Genomic DNA, 26622 nt, shown 5'->3' on the forward strand with positions numbered 1-26622 from the left:
TCTCTGCACATCAGCAGCTGGTGCTCCTTGAAGTCATAACCGGACCCTCCCCTGCTGTGACCTTCCCTGTGGCTCCCGGTCTTATCAGAACCCTGTGAAACATACTAGAGACCACAGCCAGGGCCCTTTGCCTTCCACTGTGGCTTCATAGGCCTCCTTGTTGTTTCTGGGTACAGTCAAGCCCCTCCGGATTCTGGCCTTTCTTTGCCTTGTTTCTTCCTGAAGAGCACCTGTCCCTGATACCTGCATGGGCAGATCCCGCCTTTATCCTGCGCTTCACCCAGTGTCAGAAATCAGAGCAACCCACCACCACGTCTAGCAGATTTTGTTTCCTGATGTTTTGTAGAGACTAGGTCTCACTGTGTTTCCCAGGTTGGTCTCAAACTCTTGGTCTCAAGCAATTCTCCTGCCTCAGCCTCCCAAAGTGCTGGGATTAGAGGTGTGAGTCACTAAAATCACCTCGCCAGGTTTAAGCTAACAGACAGGCTCTCTGCTTGGACAGATTGTGCTCTTTCCCTTTGGTTTGCTTCTTTCTTTCTTTCTTTTTTTTTGAGTTGGAGTCTCACTCTGTCGCCCAGACTGGAGTACAGTGGCATGCTCCCGGCCACCGCAGCCTCGACATGCTGGGCTCTGGTCATCCTTCCGCCTCAGCCTTCCAAGTAGCCGGAACTGCAGGTGCGCACTACCATGGCCGGCTAATTTTTGATTGATTGTAGAGACGAGGTCTCGCTAAGTTGCCTGGGCTGATCTCGAACCCATGGACTCAGGCAATCCACTTGCCTCGGCCTCCCAAAGTGCTGAGATTACAGACTGAGCCACCAAGCCTGGCCCAGTTTGGCTATTTCAACCTGAACACCTAAAACACTTGACCTGTGGTTTACTCATTTGTAATTAGGTGCTCGTTGGATGCATACTCTCCGTGAAACCCTGTGGGGGCCCAGATGGGGGCTCAGCCCACTGGGAGCTTGTAATTTGCAGTTTGGAAATTTGCAGCTTGTAATTTGCAGCTGAAGTAATTTCTGGGCATTAGTGAGATGGACAAAATTCCTGTGAGCCACCCCATCCCAACTATTAAGCCATTTTAACGAAGGGGACAAAAGCCATGAAAGAGTGTCTGGTACTTTGAACTGAGATCTGCAGTAAGTAGGAGCAGACCAGTCAAAGGCAGCAGAAGGGGTGGAGCCAAGAGAGTAGGTTGGAGAGAACTTCCGGAGTTCAGGAAAGAGTCCCTGGTGGAGGCTGAGTTTGAGAAGCACCATGGTGCAGGTGGAATGTCAAGGCGCATACTTGGAGGTGATCACCAGGGAGGTGGGTGAGGGTACAGAAGGGGAAGACCCAGGACCCTGAGACACAGCATTCTCTAGAAGAAAGGATGAAAGGAGCACTGGGAAGGGAGTCAGAAGGGCAGTAGCTTGTGAGTACTGCTTGCTGGCTGTCCCAGAAGACCCCGCTAAGAAAGGGGGAGAAGCAGCCGTTTCAAACGCCACTCAGCCTCGCAACAAGGACTGAGGACTGGTGACACTTGGGTGGTTCCTCAAAAGCTTCAACATAGAAATATCACAGGATTCAGCCTCACTTCTAGGTAGCAACCCCAAATATGTGTAAGTAGGGACTATTACCTTTTGATTTGGAGTCTCACTCTGTTGCCCAGGCTGAAGTGCAGCGGCACGATTACAGCTCATTGCAGCCTCGACCTCCTATGTCAGGCAATCCTTCTGCCTCAGCCTCCCCAGTAGCTGGGCCTACAGGCGCATACCACCATTCTTGGTAATTTTTTAAAAAAACTTTTTGATAGAGAGGAGGTATCACTATGTTTCTTTTTCTTTTCTTTTTTTTTTTTGCGTTGGAGTCTCACTCTGTCACCCAGACTGGAGTGCAGTGGCCGCTCCCGGCCACCGCAGCCTCGACCTGCTGGGCTCTGGTGATCCTTCCGCCTCAGCCTTCCGAGTAGCCGGAATTACAGGCGTGCGCTACCATGCCCAGCTGATTTTTTGATTTATTGTAGAGATGAGGTCTCACTGCCCAGGTGGGTCTCGAACCCGCGGGCTCAGGCAATCCACTCACCTCAGCCTCCCAAAGGCGCGGGATTACAGGCTGAGCCACCGAGCCCGGCTCACTATGTTTCTTAGGCTCGTCTTGAACTCCTGGGTTCAAGTGATCCTCCTCCTTCGACCCCCTAAAGTGCTTGGATTACAGGCTTGAGCCATCATGCCCGGCTGATGTAGATAATTAAACAGATATGTATGCACACACCAGTGTTCATCGAAGTACTAGTCACAATAGTAATTCGGTCACCCTAAAATTGATTTCTGCAAAATTCAGAGGGCTGATTGTTGGGATTTCATAGTGGAATCTATTTTCATTCAGGTAAATCCGTCATGACTTTATCAACTTCACTTATCATATATCTTCTCAATCTTCTTCTTCTTGACGTACAACTTTCTAATTATCTGCCTGCAGCCTTCACACCCTCTTAAACAGGTGGACAGACTTGTCCTCGGCACTCAGTGGAAGCAGAGCAGAGCTAAGGAGAAGGACTTCTTTTTTCACTGGCCAGTTGAGTTCTGAAAACAGAAAATTTTGGGACAACCCCATCGGGTTCCCTCCCTCTCTGGTTTATTTATTGTCCTCTCAATAAATCCTGCTTTCTAAAAATAAAAAAAAGACAAGAAAAACAGAAAATCTCGGAGAAATTGGCTTTATTGTGCATTTTATTAGAGCAAAAGGAATCTTCTGAAAGTCTCTGAATGTTTGGGGCCTGAGATGGGTCGTATAAAGGAGGGTCTCCCCAGCCGTGGAAAGCAAAAATGAAACGGAAGTGATTGGTGGGGAGAATGATGTTCCATCATTCCTCAGTACCTGCAGGAATGCATTCCAGACTCCTGTGGACACCCAAATCCCCGGATGCTCAAGGCCCTCATGTAAAATGGCACAGTATGTGTGTATCACCCACACACGTCCTCCTGCAGACAGTTATGTGTTGCTTAACCAGGAGGATACATTCGGAGAAATGTGTTGTTGGGTGATTTCATAGTTGTTTGAAGATCATAGAGTGCACCTCGCGAACCTAGATGATAGAGTCTATTACATACCTGGGCTCTGTGGTCTAGACTATTACTACAGCTGCACACCTGTGTAGCATGTTACTGTACTGAGTAGCATGCTGCACTGAGTATGGCAGGCAGTTGGGACACACAGGTGAGTGTTCATGTACCTACACATGGGTAAATGCAGAAAAGGTACAGTACAAAGGCAGCATAAGGAGATAGGAGAGGGTCACCTGTGTAGGATACTTACCACACACGGAGCTTGCAGGGCTGGAAGTTGCTCAGGTGAACCAGAGAGTGGTGAGTGAATGTAATGGCCTCAGACACTGCTACACCACTGTAGGCTACAAACAAGGTGTGCTTAGGCTATACAGTTTCATTTAAAATATTTTTCTTCAATATAAAACACAGTACAGCTGAACAAAAATATTTTCTTTCTGTTCTTATTATGTAAGCTTTTTTCTATTTAAAACATTCTTTACTGATTTATTTATTTCACTTTTAAAACTTTTTTCGTAAAACTAGGACACATGCCGGGACTTACCTATAATTCCAGCACTTTGGGAGGTGGAGGCGAGAGGATTGCCTGAACCTAGGGGTTTGAGATCAGCTCTGGAAACTTGGTGAGACCTCGTCTCTTCAATAAATCAACAAATGAGCCAGGCGTGGAGATGCATGCCTGTAGTTCCAGCTACTTGGAAGGCTGAGGCGGAAGGATCGCCTGAGCCCAGCAGGTTGAGGCTGCAGTGGCCAGGAGCGTGCCACTGCACTCCAGCCTGGGCAACAGAGACTCCAACTCAAAAAAAAAAAAAAAAAGAAGACACACACACATGAGCACAGGCCTGCTACACTTGGTCATGGTCATCAATAAAGCTGTCTTCTACCTCCATACTTTGTCCCATGGGAAATCTTGAGGGGCAAAGACAGCATGGAGCTGTTATCTCCTATGATCACAGCACCTTCTGGAATACCTCTTAGAAGATGTGCCTGAGGCTGTCTTACAGTTTCCTTTTTTAAAAATGGATAGTAATATGATATGATATAATGATTAAAAGTATAGGAAGGTAAATATAGAAACCAGTAACACAGTTGTTTGCTATCATTATCAAGAATTATGCACTGTATACAATTGTATGTGCAGTTCTTTCCTACGACTGGTAGCTCAGATTTGTTTACACCAGCAGCACCACAAGCACATGAATAATGTGCTGTGCTGTGATTTGACAGTGGCTTTGATGTCACCAAGTGACAGGGATTCTCCACTATAATCTTTTGGGACCACGGTTGTATATGCTATTCATGGTTCATCAAAATGTCACTAGCCGGGCTTGGTGGCTCAGCCTGTAATCCCGCACCTTTGGGAGGCTGAGGTGAGTGGATTGCCTGAGCCCACGGGTTCGAGACCCGCCTGGGCAGCAAGACTTCGTCTCTACAATAAATCAAAAAATCAGCCAGGCGTGGTAGCGTACGCCTGTAATTCCGGCTACTCGGAAGGCTGAGGTGGAAGGATCGCCGGAGCCCAGCAGGTCGAGGCTGCGGTGGCTGGGAGTGGCCACTGTACTCCAGTCTGGGCGACAGAGTGAGACACCAACTCAGAAAAAAAAAAAAAGTCACTATGTAGCACATGAATGTAATTTAAATCATCTCTAGGTTACTCATACTATTTAAGAAAGTGCAAATGCTATGTAAATAGTCATTATATTGTATTGCTTAGGGAATCATGACAGGGAAAAAAGTTTTCACATTTTCAGTACACATGCAACCATTCTATTTCCCCCAAAATTTATTTTTAAATTAGCATAGGAATGCTTTTATTCACTTTATGTGGAAGTACAAAGACAAAGTACAACAAATGCTTCAAAAAATACCTTTTCCAAATATTTTTGATCCACGATTGGTTGAATGCAGGGATGCGGAACCCATGGATACAGAGAGCCAATTGTGTGTGGAGAGTAGGTAATGGAGAACCAATATATGTGCAACTGGTATCCCTGATGATGAGAACAGGGTAAATGTAGAAAAAAAAAACTGAAGATACTACAGTAGAAAATGTTTAAGAGATAAATGACTGAGCCAGTGGCTCACACTTGTAATCCTAGCATTTTGGGAGGCCAAGGCAGAAGGATTGCTTGAGCCCAGGAGTTGAAGAACAGCCTGGGTAACATAGCAAGACCTTGTCTCTACACAACATAAAAAATTAGCACCGGGTATGGTGGTTCATGCCTGTAATCCCAGAACTTTGGGAGGCAGAGGTGAGAGGATTGCCTGAGCTCAGGAGTTTGGGACCAGACTGGGCAACATGGCGAGACCTTGTCTCTACAATAAATCAAAAACTGAGCCAGGTGTGGTAGCACATGCCTGTGGTTCCAGCCACTTGGAAGGCTGAAGTGGAAGGATCACCTGAGTCCAGCAGGTCAAGGATGTGGTGGCCGTGAGCATGCCACTTCACTCCAGCCTGCGTGACAGAGTGAGACTCCAACTCAAAAACAAAACAAAACAAAAAATGTACTCAAATGCGGTGGTGCGTACCTGTAGTCCCAGCTACTTGGGAGGCAGAGGTGGAAGGATCACCTGAGCCTAAAAGAGGTTTGAGAATGCGGTTTGCCATGATCATCCCTTCACTCCAGCCTGGGTGACAGAGTGAGACGCTGTCTCAAAAAAAAAAAGAAAAAAAAAGAAAGAAAAAAGAATAAAGAAAAATAAAAAGTTTCTGAAATAAAAAAATATTTAACTGCAGATTGGAACAGGTCAATAGAGGCAGGAATATACAGAACTACCCAGAACAACACTGAGTTCCAGGGATGGAGAAAGAATTCTATAGGCATCTAGACAGGAGGAAAACATGAGAAGTGTAAAAATAAAAGAAGTTTCATGCTATGCACAGCAACATGATAAACCAAGAGATAGTGGATAATGGTTGTAACATGAGACATGAAATAGATCACATGTTAAACAATAGAAGACCCGTGTCAGATTTTGACAATTTTGAAAAAATTTAGTTTTCAAGATGCTTTTCTTAACTTGATGCTTTTGAATTTTAAGATATCATCCCTCTAGTCACAACTGAAAAATATTCAAGCATATTGCACACATAATTATTGAAGTCCTAGAACTGAGTGAAAAGTTAACAAAAAAATTGAGTCAAAAAGCAGAAGAAAAAAATATAATGGCAAAAATTAATTTAAAAGTAGCAAATAAATAATAAAGAAGATTTTTAAAAAAAACCCAAAAGGTAGTTCTTCGGCAAGATTAATAAAGTAGAAAAACTTTGGATCAGATTTTGTCAGATTAAAAAAAAAAAAGAGGGTATAGATAACAATGGTAGGCGTGACACTGTTAGAGTCCTCCTTTCATTAAGCTGTGATCCAGGACACAGCTTTATGCTAATATGTGTTGACCTGTTTTTTGTTTTGTTTTATTTTGGGTCAGAGTCTCACTATCATCCAGGCTGGAGTGCAGTGGAACGATCATGACTCACTGCAATCTCAATCTCTTGGGTTCAAGCAATCCTTCAACCTCAGCCTCTCAAATAGCTGGGACTACAGGCATGCACCATCATACCCAGATTATTCTTTTTTATTTTTTTGTAGAGACGAGGTCTCGCTGTGTTGTCCAAGTTGGCTGGTCTTAAACTTCTGGGTTCAGGTGACCCTCCCACATTGGACACCCAAAGGACCCGGATTACAAGTGTGAGCTACCATTTCCAGTCTCATCTTTTTCATTAAACTGATCCAGGGTTCAGCTCTACACTAATTCTGTTGCCTTGTTTTTTGAGATTTAGAGAGGGTACACAAAACTCCCCCACGTAACAAGGTGTTATAGCACTTTGCAAGGAAAACCAAGGAAATAGACTTTCTTTTTTAAATGAAACCATGAGAAGAAATTGGTGATTTCTTTTCTAGTGTTAAAATGTATCCTAGGCCAGGCTTGGTGGCTCAGCCTGTAATCCCAGCACTTTGGGAGACCAAGGCGAGTGGATTGCCTGAGCCCGCCGGTTCAAGACCAGCCTGGGCAACTTGGCGAGATCCCGTCTCTACAATAAAATAAAAAATAACCAGGCATGGTAGCACACGTCTGTAGTTCCGGTTATTTGGAAGGCTGAGGGGGAGGGATCGCTGGAGCCCAGAAGGTTGACACTGGGGTGGCCGTGAGCATGCGTGTCACTGCATTCCAGTCTGGGCAAAGGAGTGAGACTCCAAAACAAAACCAAACAAACAAAAAATATCCTTGTGGGTTTTTTTCTGGTAGAGGGAGGTATATATGTCACATTTTCCTCAAGGTAATATAAACAAGGAAATATATAACATCTAAGTTATTCTTCAAATTGCTCATTTAGTAATTTTATTAGAAAAAAGGTTATGTCTTTTTAGTAATTTATACTGGACAAGATTGTTTTTCTTTGTAGGCATTTGGTCTTATGCTGCTGACAACAGCGGAGACTTCAGAAGTTCATCCCGTGAGAATTAGTGGGCATCATTAACACAGATATCCAGATGGCAGGACTAGCCAAGAATTTTGAGCAACGTGACTCAACAGAACAAGGGCCCGAAAGGTGAGATGTCATCGGCTTTTTTTGTGTGACATTGTATCTAAGCAATAAAGTAGGCTTATTTTCATGTCTAATTTTCCAGAAATTTTTGTCCCTTTGGTACATTCTGAAATGTTTTATATTACTTATAAGCAATTGAACTTTTAAATTTTTATTAAGATGCTAAGTTGCTAAAACTGTGAGATCCATCCACTATATTTGATCAAACTAGGGTCATCCTCTGTTTCTGAGATATATCAGGATGGCTTAGTCTGCGGGACTCCTGAGAGACCAGGGTGCCCCTGCTTGAAGGATGCAGACATCTTCCCATCACGGAGGTCGCGACGGCAGCAGCTGTGTGGAACCCTCTCTGCCATGTGCATAGAAGGGCTGTCCACCCATGTCAGAGTAGGAAGCTGTTTGTCCAGGCGTTTGTCCTTCAAGTTTGATTTAAATGAACAAGTATCACATATCAGAAGGAATGGGTGTGGCTCTAGACTGTGAAGACACCAGGATTTGGGGAAACTGCTGAGTGGGATGGATGAACTAGAACTTGAGAGTTACCGAGAATATCAGCAGTGAGCCAAGGTGTGCGGAAGGGAGGATGAAGGATAGAGTGGAACTGAACAGAGATTGTTTCTCACAACAACCAACCAGTTACATAAGGAAAGAGAAGAAAAAAATCTGCGTGGGTGTGGTGGCTCATGCCTGTAAAGCAGCCCCTTGGGTGGTCTAGACGGGAGGACTGTTTGAGCCCAGGAGTTCAAGGCCAACCTTGGCAACATAGCAAGACCTTGTTTCTACAAAGAAATTAAAAATAATTAGTGGGGTGTGGTGGCATGCGCCTGTAGTCCCAGCTACTCAAGAGGCTGAGATGAGACAATTGCCTGAGCCCAGGAGGTCGAGGCTGTGGTGAGCTGTGATCATGCCACTGGACTCCATCCTGGGCATCAGAGTGAGACCCTGACTCAAAAACAACAACAACAAAGCTTTGAATGTATGCACACACTACACTGCAGACATTAAGCGCTATGGGGGTGTTGCTGGAGTAATTAAAGACATTGTTTTGGATGTGGCTTATTAGGGCATGGGCTTAGAGAGGTGTTTTCAAGAAGAGTGCATTATTTTACAGGCAAGTAAAAAGGGTGAAAATAAATAATATGAGTAAAAGAAAAGAACTCAAATGTCGCGTCAATTGTGCCGATTTGGTTCCTTTACGGAAGAAAAAGGCAAGGATGTAAATAGAGTCAGAACTGAGGGAAAGATGGTAACAGGAACATGTGAGCCCCGTGTGTTCTGAGCAGCAGACAGACACCTGGGAGAAAGATGCCTCCTGGTGTGGGTGTCCACATGGAGAGAAGACGGGGCTGCGTGGGGGAGAATGTGTGAGAAAGACGGTCAAGGAGGAGTAGGTGACACTGGAGGGAACCAAGTCCCTCTATCTGGGTAAGAGCCTGAAGAGGAGGTCCAGGAAGAGAAACTGAAGATCAATCCATTTAATGGAACACAGCCAGGAATCGTGGCCCTGATGGCCTCGAGGATTTGGAAGACTTGAGGGATGAGAGGGAAGATAACATTTGGATGTGTTTGCTGATAAGGCAATTGCAGGTGGCTTCTAAACAGTAAGAAATAGCCAGAGGTTAGTGGCTCAGCCTGTAATTCCAGCACTTTGGGAGGCCTAGGCGAGTGACTTGCCTAAGCCTGCGGGTTTGAGACCAGCCTGGGCAACTTGGCGAGACCTCATCTCTACAGTAAATCAAAACTGAACATACCTGTAGTTCCAACTACTTGGAAGGCTGAGGGGGGAGGATTGCTGGAGCCCAGCAGGTCGAGGCTGCGGTGACGGGGAGTGTGCCACTGCACTCCAGTCTGGGTGACAGAGAAAGACTAACTCAAAAAAAAAAAAAAAAAAAAAGAGAGCCAGAATGAGGGTTCAGGGAAATGTGCCTCCAGCAACTGTGACCCTAGAGGAAGAAAGGAGAGGCTGGTGGCACGTCCACAATGAGTGCTTTAAGGTGATGAAAGGAACCAGAGAGGAGATGCAAATTATTGGAGGAGTGTTGGGAGCCAGCCTTGGAAGCCCACCTGATTGACAGGGTCCTGGTGGACTGAAGACTCTGGGCACGAATTATTGGAGGAGAAATTTTAGGGCATAGTTTTATAAAAAGACAGGGTAACACTTGCTGCCCTGTTATTCCTAGTTGACCAAAAATACAAAACACCTAGTGCAAGGCATGAAACATACCCTAAACAAGTGACAGTTGTTCCAGGGAATTTGTTTTTGTTTGTTTTGTGAGTTGTGGTCTCACTCTGTTGCCCAGGCTGGAGTGCAGTGGCGCGATCATGGCTCACCACAGCCTCGACTTCCTGGGCTCAGGCGATCCTTCCACCTCAGCCTCCAGAATGGCTGGGACTACCAGGATCTGCCACCACACCCAGTTAATTTATTTCTTTTGTAGAGCTGAGGTCTCGTTATGCTGCCTAGGCTGGTGATTTCAGTTTTATCTGAGTCTTACATTATTCTCTTAACTTTTAGATGTTTGGCACCTACATTTGTCCCTCCTGAGAGGAAAGAAAAAATACATACTGTGGACGAAAGGTAAGATGGAACTTTGAAAGAGAATTTATCTAAAAATATGTTTGCTCATTCAGCAGAAGTTTTTTGGTTTTTGTTTTTGAAAACAGGATTCATTGAGAAAACAGAAAAGTTCCCACAGTGGGAGGGGATCTGGAGGGGTTGCCCAGAAGTTTCATAGGGGCCTGTTTTAAGGTTTAATTATATTCCTACCTGAATAGCTTAATTGTTGTAGCAGAGTCAAGCCCAAGAAGGACCTTTGTCTGTTGTGAAGTAAGATTTAGACAAATTCTACGAGGGTGTGATGAGTGTGGATCTTGCTGACATTTATGTGGATTCTCTGACATCTATGAAAGTTTTTTTGTTTTTTTTTTTTGAGTTGGAGTCTCACTCTGTTGCCCAGACTGGAGTGCAGCAGCATGCTCACGGCCACCACAGCCTCCACCTGCTAGGCTCAGGCGATCCTTCTGCCTCAGCCTTCCAAGTAGCCAGAACTATGGTGCGCACTACCACATCCAACTAATTTTGATTTATTGTAGAGATGAGGTCTCGCCAAGTTGCCCAGGCTGGTCTTGAACCCGCGGGCTCAGGCAATCCACTTGCTTTTGCCTCCCAAAGTGCTGGGATTACGGGCTGAGCCACCAAACCCGGCCAAGGAAGTTTTTAATATTAAAGACAAATACTCCCCTAAACCAGCAATTAAAAAGCAAGCAAAAACAAAACAAAACAAACAAACAAACAAAAAAACACTTCTGCAGGATTGAGAATGATCCACATTTGTTTTCTAGTTCCAGGCCAGATTTCACTTGAAAAAAGCGTTCCTTTGCTGTAGACAATACATTTGGGTTTCGGTGAAATCTCTAAAACAAAGAAGGCCTGTTTGCAACAGGGGAGCACTGAATATAAGTTTAAAACACAGTAAAGAATCAACGCATACACTTCAAGCACTTCACATCTAACCAGCACTGTTCTGGACAGTGGGTTTGTAGCAGGAACTGGTAGAGGCATTTCCTGCCCTCATGGGGTTTCATGGGGTTTCATGGGGTTTCATGGGGTTTCATGGGGTTTCATGGGGTTTCATGGGGTTGACTGCCATTAAAGAAACAGTTACCCAAAAAATCTGCCAGGGTCGACGATGGTCAGAACTCCGAAAGGGAGAGAAACGGAAGCGGGGTTTCTGGGTTTCCAGTGAGGATGAGGCAAGGCTTCTCTGAGCTCACACCTGTGCAGAGGCCGCCAGGATGAGGCCAGAAGGCTGTGTGCGAGGTGGAAGGAAGGGCCTGCAGGAGGATGGAGGTAGAAATAGGATGTGAGTGTTGAGAACAGACAGAAGGAGCGTCTGTGCCTACAGTGAGCCAGAGCTCAGCGCCGGGGGACAAGGCTGCCTAGGGAGGCAGGGTACACATCTAGTGGCACCTCCTGGGCCACTTGGCTTTTCTTTTTTTTTTTTGAGTTGGAGTCTCACTGTCGCCCAGACTGGAGTGCAATGGCCGCTCCCGGCCACCACAGCCTCGACCTGCTGGGCTCTGGCGATCCTTCCGCTGCAAGCAGAGGTTGGCTACTGGGGAGTTTCCACAGCAGAGAAATGCTACCAGACCCCATTTTCACCCCTCTGGCTGCTGCATGGGTTGTGGGTTGGAGCAGAGCAGGGGAAGAGGTGGAAGGCGATTAACAAGGGAAGCGTGGACTGGGGTGAAGATATCAAGGCGGAGTAAAGGGGGCAGATGCCAGCGATGTCTTTGAAGTAGCATCCACAGGGCCTGAGGACGGCAAGTGGGGCCCAATAGAGTTATAAACCCTGCCAGGTTCAGAGCACATGCGTGTTTCTCCCATGGGGCGTGGTGCGTGCTATGGAGCACAACTTGGTGATGCTTTAGAATGTCTTGTGCTAAGGATGGGATCCTTTATCCTTTGGAACAGCCAGGAGGCGACTGTGACTCCCAGGGGTGATCTGTTATGTTGGGCTCAATGTGGAAGGCTGAGGGGGTGAGTCCAGGGGCGGGGAAGGGACGACTCTTTGTGAATTAAGAGTTTCTGCCCAGTGGACTTTTCTTATTCAGAAGGAGAGAATCGGGTTTTTTATATAGTTCATCTCTCAAGTGACGTTAAATGGCAGAAAGAGGGAAAAAAATGGAACCTCATAATAACCGTGGTGTTTATCTTTAAGGTTTTCCAACGATTTTGAAGAAATAGAACCAATCGGCATAGGTGGATTTGGCCACATTTTTAAAGCAAAACACAGAATTGACAGAAAGACCTACGTTATTAAACGTGTTAACTATTACAACGAGTAAGTAATACATGTTTTATTTTTTTGGAACATGAAGGTGTGGTGAACCTGCTCTGTTCATTTTTATGTTTGTCTCTTTGTCAGTGTGTTATTTACTCCTTTCCCCTGAGAGGAGCTTGGCTTACTGTGAAGTGATCTCACTTTACTGTGGTTATTTTGATAAAAAATGGATCTACCATTGATCATCTACTTGAGTCTGTCTTGAAGACTGAAGCTATAGAGTCATGGTTTAAGGTGACCTTTGAGAGAGTCTAGTCTCACCTCCTTATTTTACGGATAAAAAGACTGAGAGCCAAAGATGGGAGCTGGTATGTCTCAGGTCAAAGCTAGTTGGTAATTGTCCTGGTTGTCTGTCAGTGCATAATACAAGGCGGGGGGATGACCTGGAATTTATAGAAAACTGTGTATTTAAACTTCATTTCACTTCAAAGTACTCTCCGTTCGATGCAATACACCTATCGAAACCCTTAACAGTTTTGAGCTCAACAATTTTGATGCCTTTTACTGCTTCTGCTGTTTTTTGTTTTACCTCTTTCCACTTTGGGAAAATGCGTGTGTGTGTGTGTGTGTGTGTGTGTGTGTGTGTGTGTGTGTGTTGAGGATTTTTTCATCCAGAGAAAAGAAAAAAAGTCACTTGGGGGCGAGATTAGGTGAATAGGGCAGGTAGGGTACGGGATCCTGATGTTTTGGTCAAAAACTACTGAACACGCAGCATGGTGTGAGCAGGTGCACTCGTAAATCACCCATTGTGAAATCACCAAACAGGTTGAATCTCTAAAAAATTTAGTGATTCCAAACAGAACCTCTCACAACAATGCTAGCAGGCACACAGATGCGATGGATTCCTAGAACACTTGCCTAGTGGAGAAAGCTTGTACTATAAGGGACCCATCCTCCAAAAAGATAATTCCATGTCTTTTGGGGTCCCCCCTCGTACACTGCTCCAAAATGTAGTGGCTTAAAAACAGCAATTCATTGTTATCGCCCATGGCCCTGTGAGTTAACTGTGCTCATCTGGGCACTTCTCACTTAGGACTCCCAGGTGTCTGCAGTCAGGAATCATCTGAAAGCCTGATGAGGGTGGATGGCCAAGCTGGCTAGCAGTTGATGCTGGCTGTGGACTGCAAGTCCTGCTGGGACCCCCAACCGGAGCACTTCCACACGGCTTCTCCATGTGGCCTGGGCTTCTCACAACTTAGCATCTGGGTTTCAAGAAGGATTGTCCCCACAAACAGTCATCCAAGAGACCAGGAGGGAATGGCAAGGTTTCTGTGGGCCTAGTCTGAGAGGTTCCAGAATATCACCTCCACCATGTTATATTAGTTAACAAAGGTCACTAAAGCCCATTCAGATGCAAGGGGAAGGCAGATAGACTCTACTATTGGAATTTTGAGGCGTGGGTGTGTGGTGTGAGGAGGGAAAGAACTGAGCATGACCGTCTTTGGACACCATCTCCCATGTAGAAAGTGGAGACTTAGAACCCCTCTGCGCTGGGATTAGAAGTCCTTCAGGAAGGAAATCACAGAAGGGAGGTCTTCTGTCACAGGTTTACCAGCTCCCCAGTCTTGCTTGCTGTCCTCTGGCCATTGTCACCATATGTAGCTCACCAGATGGATCCTTCAGAGACTAGAAAAGGAGATGGAAAGTGACCTGGGCTAAGGAAGGGGTGAGAGCAAAGGAGAAGCAGGCTCGGAGGGCCAGATGTTCTTCCTCCCAGGCACACAATCGTGCTTCCTGCCCCAGGGACAGGTGAGAGATGCCTTGTGTGAGAGACCCTCCTACCTATGTGGCATCAACACAAGACTTTTTCCTTCTTTGTCGTTTTACTTAACAGGAATGAAGTACAATTGTTCCCCCCATTAGATAGCAATTTCAAATGGAAGGAAATGGTACAGGACAGCTGTTCCTTTACTGTGATCTATTGAAAGGCTACCCGCGACCCAACAGTTTGTAAAAGAAAAAAATAACAATAAAATTGATTTTTGTAAATGGTAATAATATCTCAGATACTTGGGAGCCTAAGGAAGGAAGATCACTAGAGCCAAGTGCTCGAGCCCAGGCTGTGCAACATAATGAAATCATGCCTTTAAAAAAATTAAAAAAAAAAAATTAACTGGTGAAACGTATTTGTATACCTAACCCTTAACTGTACCCTACAACATCATAATAAAAAATATTGATTATAAAAAAAAAAAAAAAAAATATATATATATATATATATATCAACTGGGCATGGTTTGGCAGGTCAGTCACTTGGGAAACTGAAGCAGGAGGATTACTTGAGCCCAGGAGATGGAGACTTCAGTGTGCTATGATCGCACCACTGCACTCTAGCCTGGGCAACAGAGTAAGATTCTATCTAAAAAAAAATATAATAATGTTGATTAAGGTGCAGTATCTTGGACTTCTTTAGTGACTTATAAATTGGTACAATATGTTTAAAAATATACTTGGAAATATTAATATGGAGCCATAAAAATGTTTATGTACTTTGTCCCAAGGATTTCCTGTTTAGGAACCTTTTCTAAGAATATTATCCAAGTTATGGATCTATATATGAGAAGACATAAATGTCATAATTTATAGCAGTGAAATATTAGAACAAACAAAATAACCAGCAATAAAGCAATGATTTAATATGCTTTCTTCTCTTCACTGATCAATAGCTGTCTTGCAGCCATTACAAATGAAAGTTATAAGGAGTTTGAGACCAGTCTGGGCAATATAGTGAGACCTTGTCTCTACTAAAAATAAAAACAAATTATCTGGCCATGGAGGTGAGTACCCATTGTTTTAGCTACTCAGGAGGCTGAGGCAGAAAGATCTCCTGAGCCTAGGCAGTATATGTTGTGGTAAGCCATGATTGTGCCACTGCACTCTAACCTGGGCAACAGAGTAAGACCCCCAATTCGAAACAAAAACAAAAACATCCAAAATAATAACGGATTGTTTTATGATTGTCGAAGTATCCATAACTTTAATTTTTACAAATTTTAAGTCATATAGTTTAGAACTTTCAATTTAAAAAATAAAATTGTAAAATGTTTGCATCTCTTTTCCCTTTTCTGCAATCTCAAATTTACTTACTGCCTTTAACATGAAATTGTCTTAGATCTGACAACACATTCCTATAAGGCTCCCACTGTGTCAGTTTCTGGGCATAAATTATTCTTTGTGTATTTTTGCCTCACACTGAAAATCCTTAAGTTTCATTCTTCCTGCTTCCTGGGTTCCCCAATCCTGCTGCCTGTCTGGGGTTTGTTTGAGAAATCCAAAGATGTTAACTCAAGTCTAAATAAAACAGAGTGTACGATTGAACTATTAAAAATTGCATCACTGACACTTCAAAGATTACTAGAAATGATTTTTATTTTCACTTATTTATTTTTGAAGACTCATTTATTTATTTATAGAGGAAGCAATTTAATTCAATTGGATTTTCTTTTTTTTTTTTTTCTTTTGAGTTGGAGTCTCACTCTGTCACCCAGACTGGAGTGCAGTGGCTGCTCCCGGCACCGCAGCCTCGATCCACCGGGTTCCGGCGATCTGTCCACCTCAGCCTTCCAAGTAGCTGGAACAACAGGCGCACGCTACCACGCCTGGCTGATTTTTTGATTCATTGTAGAGATGAGGTCTCACCAAGTTGCCCAGACGGGTCTCGAACCCGCGGGCTCAGGCAATTCACTCACCTCAGCCTGCCAAAGGCGCGGGATTACAGGCTGAGCCACCGAGCCTGGCTTCAATTGGATTTTCATATACCTGCCTTCACCACATCTTACAGATGATGGCTAAATGGTCTGATGTTGGGCGTTTTTCAAGTCACTGCTTATTCCTTTTTGTGGAGAGTGACGGCAGCTGTGCGTTCTCTCGTGTTCACGCCTTCCTTTTGTGTCTCCTGGCTGTCATTCTAAAATGCAGGTGGGAACCACCAACTATGTCATCGGGGAATGCAGATTGCTGTCTCCTGTCCCCGGAAGGGTTCTGTGGCTGTTGACCGACACTTCCTTGTTCCCTGTTCCTCTAACTAGGAAGGTGAAACGAGAGGTGAAAGCACTGGCACAGCTCAGCCATGTGAACATCGTTCGCTACCATACTTGTTGGGAAGGAACTGATTACTATCCAGATTCCGAGAGCAGTGATGATGATCCTGAGAGCAGTGATTACCACACTGAGAGCAGTGATTACCATTCTGAGAGCAGTGATTACCATTCTAAGGGCAGTGATGACAATTCTGAGAACAGTGATGACAATTCTGAGAACAGTGATATCTTTACTGACAACAGTATCAACGAATCAAGGTAAGTAAAAATAAATAAATAATATGAAAGAAACAAATAATATAAATAAATATCAAGGCCAACTTAGGTCATTAAAAAATAGGAAATATGGCTGGGCACAGTGGCTCACACCTGTAACCCCAGCACTTTGGGAGGCTGAGGTGAGAGGCTTGCTTGAGCCCAGGAGTTTGAGACCAGCACAGACCACAAAGTAAAAGCTCATCTCTAATAAAAAGTAAAATTAGCCAGGCATAGTGGTACATGCCTGTAACCCCAGCTACTCAGGGGGCTGAGGCGAAAGGATGGCCTGAGCCCAAGAGGTCGAGGCTGTGGTAGCCCCGATCATGTCACTGCACTTCAGCCCGGGTGACAGAGTAAGACTCTGATTAAAAAAAAAACAAAACAAGAGAATAGGTAGTCTCATACTTTATAAACTAACTAAAGAATTAAAGCTCTGGACATCTGGAATATTATGATTTAAATAAAAAATGGTTTATATTTTGATTCAAATTAACTTAGTGGATTCAGATTTGTTTTGAGACATGTTTGGGGGTTTTTAAGAAGATGAGCCATAATTTTTTTAAGGAAATGTAGTTTTCATAAATGTGTCTTAATTGTTACTTTTAATATATCCCAAATTTTATATCCAGATCACAGACGAGATGCCTTTTCATCCAAATGGAATTCTGTGATAGAGGGACATTGGAGCAATGGATCCATGATAGAAGAGGCAAGACACCAGAAAAAGCTTTGGCTCTAGAAATCTTTGAACAGATAGTCAAAGGAGTGGATTACATACATTCAAAAAACTTAATTCATAGAGATCTTAAGGTAAATGGAAGCTGCCTTCTGTTAGTTGATAAATGTCATTTGGTGATTTTAAAATCTGTCCTCCCTAGTTTTAGAATTGTGATTCATAATTATGAGGAAATGATACCTCTGATCCTCGGAGGTTAGGATGGGTCTACAACTTTCCCCAAATACCATCCCACAGAACCACTCGGAAGATTCCCCAGGGCTTGTGACCTTCCTCTGACAATGAGCCCTGCAGGAAGGCTCATCCACTTCTGGTCTGTTTGGCTGATAGTCACACCCCAGTCATGGTAAACACTAATAGCTTTCACATAATGGATCTTTCTATGCAGTTAATGATTGTGGCGGGCACAGCCAATGGCTGCTCTGTCCCTTCCTCTGCTGCTACTCAGGCTTAGTTGAGAGGCAGAAGGGACTTGGTTTGTTGCCTGTGGCTTTGGGAACAAGGTTCCCTAATCTCTCAGTCAATACTTTTTAGGACACTCACAGCAAGTGGGTCCAGAGTCTAGTGTTTTCTTTTCTTGTTTTTGTTTGAGATGGGGCTTAATTATGTTGTCCAGGCTGATTTTGAATTCCTGAGCCTCAAACCATCCTCCTGACTTGGCCACCCTAAGCGCTGGGTTTGCAGGTGTAAACCACAGCTCCTGGCCTCAGAGTCTAATATTTTCTTGGTTATACATTTCAGCCGCATGATATGGGAACTACAATCATCCAGAACTTGAACCATGTATCACTCCTTCCTATTTTTGCTTTCCTCGGGCTTTCCTGGTCTGGTCAAGCAGTTTTCCAATTTTTCCTTCTCATCAAAGTTAAAAAAGAATGGGACATAAGCCTTCCGCAGCTTCTCCTGTCCTGTTCCCTGTGATGTGCCTACTTCCTTCCCACGCTGGCCGTGCCCAGTGCTACCCCTGGACTTGGCCTCCTGCTCTTCTCTGACAGGGTGCTCTTCTGCCTGTCCCCTGGGCCCCCAGAGCCTGTATTTAGTTTTTCCTGCTCACCCTGGACCTGTCTTCTTCTGTCCTGGGCAGGGGCACCTTCTCTATGTGCCTCTTGGTCCTCTGCTTACTCCTCCTCTCTAACACAGCCAGGAACACAGAGTGAAGCACAGAGCTCCTTCAGAAAAGGATGTGTCCATGCATAGGGTTGTCTGTTGGGCCTAGGTAGGAATTAGTGGCCCTTACAAGGTATTGCTTCTTGGGTCTGCCCAGGGGCTGGACCTCTGATGTGTTGGTGTTCAAGTCCGCCTGGTTCCCATCTCTCTCTTTATATCTGAAGGTGTTCTTTGATGTTGGAACGTCATCAGGACAGTGTTCAAAAGGATAAATGTAGAGTGGCTATACCTTCACATGTAGTTAAATAGCAAACTAAGCACAATTGTTTACATACATAACACTTTGCAAGTAAATGTAGAAGTGTAGGTGTTAACTTGCTGGCCCTCTGGTGGCTCACGCCTATAATCCCAGCACTTTGAGAGACTGAGCTGAGAGGATTGCCTGAGTCCCCAGGTTTGAGACCAACCTGGGCAACTTGGCAAGACCTCATCTCTACAATAAATAAAAAAATTAGCCTGGCATGGTTGCATGTGCTTGTATTTCCAGCTACTTGGAAGGCTGAGGTGGAAGGATCGCCTGAGCCCAGCAGGTCGAGGCAGCAGTGGCCTTAAGGGTGCCACTGCATTCCAGCCTGGGTGACAGAGTGAGACTCCAACTCAGAAAGCAAAGCAACAACAACAACAAAAAAAACACTTGCTGGCCCTCAAAGAGTGAATGAAGGAAGTCGACTGGTTCCCTCCTGTACCCTGCACTGTCTGTGCCCTGTGTTATGGACTGATCTGCTCTTATGTTGGTTTGAAGGGAACTTTTGCCCAGGTTGCAGTTGCTCAAAAGTCAGACTTTAACCCCGAGTTTTTGCATCTTCTATAACTCTTCTAGTTCTCACTGCCACAGTTGCTTATTTCTCTCCTCTGAGAGAAGACACAAATGAAGGCTGACACTTTTGGGTTATGCTTTGCAAATGAACAGCTGTAGGTGACTTTGCAGAAAGAGGTCTTTACGCAACACAGCCCCTCTTATAAAATTCTCCAAGTGTTTAGGACTGTTGGACTCTTAAGAATGAGACCTTAGGTGCTGGTGAGGGACACAGAGGTTTCTGGAATGAGGAATTCCTGTCCGAGGCGACTTCTCTCTAGAAGATCTCATCTCCTCATAGGCCCAGGCTCTTTGATCAGTCTCAACCTGAGCATCTGCCCTTGTTCCTTTGTCTCCTATATAAAGTTTTTCATGCTCTATAACCCTACATTTTGTCTAACCATACTGTAGCCTATCAGACAATATGTGGCATTATTGTTTTTCTTTGTAGTGAACTATAAAAAGTGATCTGATATGTTTATGAGATAGTCTCATCCAGTGTAGATATTTACCAAGCATCATACATGGAACATCCTGTTTCTCAGAGTCAGGTGACAGCCTCACACCGGACCAGCGGTTTCCCTTGCAAATCCAATGTGTGTCTTCGATGTAACTTGAACATGGCATCGGAGCATTTTCTCTCACATTCACCCCTCATAGATCACAGCCTTCCATCTGTATTATTGGCATTTATTGGCATTAGGTTCCAGTGTAACTGTTCACTGAATTCTTTTTAGTTTGTTTATTTTCAATATTTATATTTTAAACTTCCTTTTTCTTATCTCAATGATTCCTTTAAAGACCTTTTATACAATTTTTTTAAATGATGTAGGATACAATTTAGGATTAGGTATACAAGTGGACATTGTACAGGTAAAGTTTGGGCCTCCCTTTGGTCCTCACTTTACCTGGTTTGAGATCATGTACCCTGATTGCTGCTGTGTCCCCCACCACCCTGGCAGTATCCTGCCACTGCCAATCTTTTTTTTATAGTATTATGGTAAATGTTCGTGGTCTACTTATGAGTGATAACATGTGGTACTCTGTTCTTTGTTTCTATAATAGATCACTAAGTATGATAGACTCTAAATCCATCCAAGTTGCTGTGAAGTTCCTATGTTTGTCCTTCTTTATGTCTGCGTAATATTCCGTTGTGTCTATGTACCACATTTTTTTAGCCAGTCCAGTTTTGATGGGCAGCACGGGTGGTTCCATGTTTTTGCTATTGTGAATAGTGCTGCAATAAACATGTTTTTTGGGAATACTTTGAGTTTCTCTGGGTATCGTCCCAGTATATTCATCAAGTTCTGATTTAATTATCTACCCATTTCTGCATGGACCATCTCAGACTGGCTTCTTGAAGGCTCCTCCTTCAGCCTTCTCTGGGCTTAGGGTCTCTTCCCTCACAGTTTCTTTTACAGACCCCCTCATAAGTGTGTTATTTCAAAGGGTCTCTCTCTGTGTGTGTAGCTTAAGATTGTATTGAAAGTCTAACCTTTTTAAGAATGGCAAAATACCAATTTCTACATCAACTGCCTTCCTGTTTTTATGGTCTTTAGACTATTAGTCAATACCTGCTACAAAGTGGTGGAATAGGCTTGAGCACTTCTCATTCTGTTCTTTTAAAAACAATTATAAAATTTTAGAACTGCATGAAATAAATATTTCAGAGCTAGTCATCAACTTCCAGTGGACATGGTAGTCTTTCAAGGTGAAGGGGATGTGTTTGTTAAGGAGTTGTCAGAGGTCTGGAGAATTTGACCCAAGTAAGATCCTCAGGGGAAATTCTGCATGAGATGATCTGTGGTATTGTTGGGAATGGACCCACTCAGGGCATCTCAAAATCAGAAGGGACCTTTCAGGTGTCTCCCCCAATCCCTATCAGATCCGGGACTCATATTTGTAGCATTTCCTCAAGTGGACGTTCTGCCCTGTCTTGGGATGGGGAACTCCCTAACTTCCATCCTTCAGCTGACATTTTAAAGACCCATTATATTAACTTCCCTGATAGGGGCTTCCTACATGAGGATAAAGGTCTTATAAGGAAATATAAAAATAGCCTTTGCCAAATATGATTTGGACATTTAATAATAGTATGTCAAATAGGTATTTATACATTAAATATTGTTTTCTTTTTTAGCCAAGTAATATATTTTTAGTAGATGAAGCACAAATAAAGATTGGAGACTTTGGACTTGTGACATCCCTGAAACATGATGGAAAGCGAACACGTAATGCAGGAACTAGGGGATACATGAGCCCAGAACAGGTAAGGTCCCTTTCTTTTCTGTCTTTATATATTTTAATTCTTTTACTTTTTAAATTATAGATATAGGAGACTCTTCCTTTTTTGTATGTTTGAGTTGGAGACTCACTCCATCTCCCAAGCTGGAGTGCAGTGGCACAATCACGACCACCCCAGCATCAACCTCCTGGGCTCCGGCAATCCTTCTGCCTCAGCCTTCCAGGTAGCCAGAACTACTACAAGCGCGCAATACCATGTCTGGCTAATTTTTTGATTTATGGTAGAGTTGAGGTCTTGCCAAGTTGCCCAAGCTGTTCTCAAACCTGTGGGCTCAGGCAATCCTCTCACCTCGGCCTCCCAAAGTGCTGGGATTACAGACTTGAGCCACCACGCCTGGTCAGACACTTCTTACAAAATTAAGCAGTGCAGAAGTATATAGAATAAGAATTGAAAATTCCCCATAACCTTTCCTCCTCCTCTTCTTTTCATCAATTTGTTCTTTGTCCTTTTGGATAATTTTCCACGAGTCGTAAAAACATATACACAAATACACACACAGGCACTTTTTACACAAACACATACATGCATACACTTTTACAAGGAACTGATTTGTGACATAACTCTATATAGTTATATATGAGGGGACCCCCAAAAAACCTGGAATTGTTTTTTGGAGGGCAAGCCCCTTGTAGTATAGACTTGCCCTGCTAAGTAAGTGTTCTAGGAACCCATGGGCATTTGTGTACCTGCTAGTGTTGTTGCATTCAACTTCAGTGAATTTTTTTTTTTGAGAGTCTTTCAGTGCGTTTGCCTATTTCATGATTGGTGATTTATGAGTGTAACTGCCCACACTGCACTGAGTTTTTGACAAATAGCAGCACGATCCCAGTGCCACAGTCTCCCTATTCACCAGATCTGGTCCTCCCTCCTCTAGCAGTTCCAACTGCCAATCCCACTCCCCTCCCCTGACAGTTTCCCACTACTGCCAATCACTTTCTTATAGTTTTATAATTGTTCAAGGTCCGCTTATGAGAACATGTGGTACTCTGTTCTTTGTTTCTGTGATAGATCACTGAGTCTGATCGACTCCAAATCCATCCAAATTGTAATAATTTTCTGGTCATTTTGAGGGCCATTTGGCATAAAAGTATAATTTAAGGTTTTAGTGGAAGTGAATGTAAACACAATAGAAGGCTACTGGTTCTCTTTTAACTTCCGTTTTATTAAATATCTCTTCCTTCCTGCATTGTCACCTTCACAACACTTTTTTAAATTATAAAGATGTGGGGTACAATTTAGGGTAAGGTATACAAGCGTTGATTATGCAGGTACCCTTGTTGATGAGGTATCACCCTCTCTCCCCTAGCAATTCCAATTGCCAACTCCATCCCCCTCCCCTGACAGTTTCTCACTACTGCCAAGCGCTTTCTTGTAGTATTATAATTGTTCAAGGTTTGCTTATGAGAACATGTGGTATTCTGTTCTTTGTTTCTGTGATAGATCACTGAGTATGATTGACTCCAAATCCATCCAAGTTGCTGCGAAGTCCATATGTTTCTTTCTTTATGGCTGCATAATATTCCATTGTGTATATGTACCACATTTTAAAAAATCCAATCCAGCTTCCATAGGCAACATGGTTGGTCACCACATTTTTAAAAAAGCATTCGTTGTAGGCTTTTCTTCAATTTATTTATTTATTTATTTGGATTGGAATCTCACTCTGTCGTCCAGGCTGGAGTACAGTGGCATGAACACGTCCACTGCAGCCTCGGCCTATTGGGCTCAGGCAATCCTTCTGCCTCAGCCCTCCAAGTAACTGGAACCATAGGCGTGTGCCTCCATGCCTGGATAATTTTTTGATTTACCGTAGAGTTGAGGTCTCACCCTAGGCTCAGGCAATCTTCTTGCCTCCGCCTCCCAAAGTGCTGGAATTACAGGCATAAGCCATTGTGCCTGGATGCTTTTCTTTATTTTAGACAATTTTGCAACTTGAAAACAGTTTGTTGAGGAATAATTTAGACATCAGTGAACACACAGATCTTAAGTGGATATTTTTTTCATTTTGACAAATGTGTGACCTACAGGCCTATGAAGTTTTTGAACATTTTTCTCACTAAGAAAATCCCTCTGGTCCTTTCCAATCAATCCTTTCTCCCCACTGCCCAGAGACAACCAGCACTCTCGTGTTGGCCCCTTAGCTTAGTGCTTCCTATTCTTGACCTTTATATGAACAGAACCACATAGGTGTGTATTCTTCTGTATTTAATTTCTTCATTCAAAGTCATGTCTACTAGAGAGCCTTTAGTTGTTACTTGGACCAGCAGATAATTCCTTGTTATTGCTGAGTAAGTAGTCCATTGCATGACTATACCACAAAATATTTGTCCTTTCTTCTGTTGATGGACAGTTGAATTGTTTCTAGTTATGGAATATTATGAACAAATATGCCATGGACATGTGTATGTGAATCACCTACTGGGTACTATTTTAACTGCTTTACCTTCTGCGTCTCATTTAATCCCACAGTCAGACTATGAGGTTGATACTATTTTATCCCATCTTATAGCTGAGATTATTTCCATGTGGATGGTTAATTGCACAGAAGATTCAGTTATTCAGTGGTAGATGTTTGCATGTGGGCTGTCAGACTCTACAGATCTTGCTAATAAATAGACACTGCTGTGTGATAAAAATATGTTTGAGTCAAATAGCCTTATTGGGTTTGGAAGGTAAGGAAAGTAACAAAGGTAAATGTGTTTTGTCTTCTCAGATTTCTTCAAAAGAATATGGAAAGGAAGTGGACATCTATGCTTTGGGGCTGATTCTTGCTGAACTTCTTCACATGTGTGATACTTTTTCGGAAGCAGCAGAGGTAAATACTCTTAAAGAAATAATTAAGCAACAAAAATTCTTGGTCATCACTTTCAAAGTGCTGCTGTAGTTAATATTCTTGTGTGAAGATGGACTTGAACAGATCAGTATCTGACTGCAAATGAAATGTGAATTTTCTCTTTCAAGTTTTGGTAGCCATTTTGTTAAGGACCAAAAGCGTAGATCTTCTCTGGAAAGTGTGTACACCTCTTAAGACTCCTGAGTCAATCAGTCAAATGTTACTGATCCATTGCTTTGTGTAAGACACCGTGCTAAAAGTTGCGAGGGTTATAAAAACGAACAAGGCTGGGCATGGTGGCTCATGCCTATAATCCCATCATTTTGGGAGGCCGAGCTGGGAGGATCGCTTGAGTCCAGGAGCTTGAAATCAGCCTGGGCAACATGGCAAGACCTTGTCTCTACAAAAAAATCAAACATTTACAAAATAATGTTCTAATAAGTATATGTATTTATTTTTCAGATTATCGAAGATCTAAAGAATGGCATCTTCTCAGATACATTTGCTAGAAGAGAAGTAAGCACTTAATAATCATCAGAATTTTATTTATTTCAGTGTCTTTTTTCTTAGTATTGATTCTCACTATCATTACAGAAAAGTCTTTTAAAGAAATTGCTCTCAACAAAACCTGAGGACCGACCTAACACATCTAAAATACTGGAATACTTGGCTCTGTGGAAGAAGAACCCAGAGACAAGGTTGATATGCTCATGTCCCTTCTGAAAAAGCATCTTGCTTCTGATATGTACCTTTTCCTTAATTACCCAAAATCCACTAGGGAATATCAATAAGTATTTACTGTGTTCTCATTTTTCCACTTAAATTTTTACTATATTTGCAGAATGGTCTTTATCTTTTTGCTTCAAAAACATTCCTATATTTGACTTTTCCCTGGTTCATTTCTTCATTCTAAAAATAGAAAACAGCTCTCAAAATTTCTTCTTTATACTGTTAATGAATAAATCAATTAGTATATATTTATTCAGTGTTTACTGCTTCTAGGCCAAAAGCTATAAGCTCTTTCTCTGCCTTAAATAGTCTACAAGCCAGTGGAGAAATATGGTAACCATGAAAGATAAGTTATATACAACCATTTGGGAAAACAATTTGGTGTTATCTAGTGAAGTTGAAGACATGTATACCTGCAAAGCCATCAATTCCATCCTTCATACATACCCACAAGAATGTTCGTAGAAACCCTGTTTATAATAGCCAAAAGAAGAGAAAACATCCAGAATGCCCATCCAAAGGAGAATGGAGTGAAAAAACGATATTCACCCACTGGAGTACTATGTAATATTGAAAAGGAATGAATTACAGCCAAATGCAGTAACATAACACAACATACCTCTCAGGAATGTAATGATAAGCTAACAAAAACAGGTTTTGGAAAATATATACAGAACAATTCCACTTATATAAACTTCCAGAAAATGCAGAACGAAATCATTTTGCTTAAGAATCCAAACAAATGTGATAAGACAATAGAAGAAAGGAATGAGTAATATTAACTCTCAGAGACATCTCATGCTTTATCTACCAGCAACTTGACTGAAATTTTTTACACGTTAGTGAAAAATAAATCAGTTCATATTAAATAGTATAGTGGTGGAACCAATTATTTTGATATTTGGCCTATAATGGAATTTTGGACATCGAGGAACTTATTTATGACAAAATCACAATATTATATCTGTTTTTGTAACATGGTAATGTGTGACACAGTCACCCACATGAATTGCAAGTTCATTGATACATGTGCAGTAGTAATTTATTTGAAGTCTTTCACCTGGTGTTTTACTATTCAAGCAACGATGTCTCATTTTCTTCCTCCCACATTAATAATAATAATAATATTATAATAATATTACAATATATTATATAATAATAATAATAATAATAATTTCTTGTCCAGTCTGTTGTTCAAAGATGATGTGGAAGGGCACACTCTTGAGTCCTGAAAACCACTTTTCAACTGATTGATCAAGTGCTTGACAAATTTCAAATAAGACATAGGTTTTTCTTTCTTTTTTTTTATAGTCAATAT

The 26622-nt window shown here is 42.8% G+C and overlaps 1 protein-coding gene across 1 annotated transcript; it reads left to right on the forward strand.

The window, feature by feature from the left end:
- The first annotated feature begins 649 nt into the window (after nucleotides 1-649).
- Nucleotides 650-26622, forward strand: LOC103255383 (interferon-induced, double-stranded RNA-activated protein kinase-like). The gene is made up of 10 exons (XM_008053337.2): nucleotides 650-675; nucleotides 7453-7599; nucleotides 10112-10174; nucleotides 12318-12440; nucleotides 16469-16738; nucleotides 17368-17548; nucleotides 21578-21706; nucleotides 24456-24557; nucleotides 25038-25091; nucleotides 25170-26622. The coding sequence occupies exons 2-10, from the start codon at nucleotides 7541-7543 to the stop codon at nucleotides 25296-25298; spliced, it is 1110 nt and encodes a 369-aa protein (XP_008051528.1). The 5' UTR covers nucleotides 650-675; nucleotides 7453-7540; the 3' UTR covers nucleotides 25299-26622.

This window comes from Carlito syrichta, unplaced genomic scaffold (assembly GCF_000164805.1).
Source record: "Carlito syrichta isolate Samal-C Ts95f unplaced genomic scaffold, Tarsius_syrichta-2.0.1 Scaffold288078, whole genome shotgun sequence".
Classification (NCBI taxonomy): domain Eukaryota; kingdom Metazoa; phylum Chordata; class Mammalia; order Primates; family Tarsiidae; genus Carlito; species Carlito syrichta.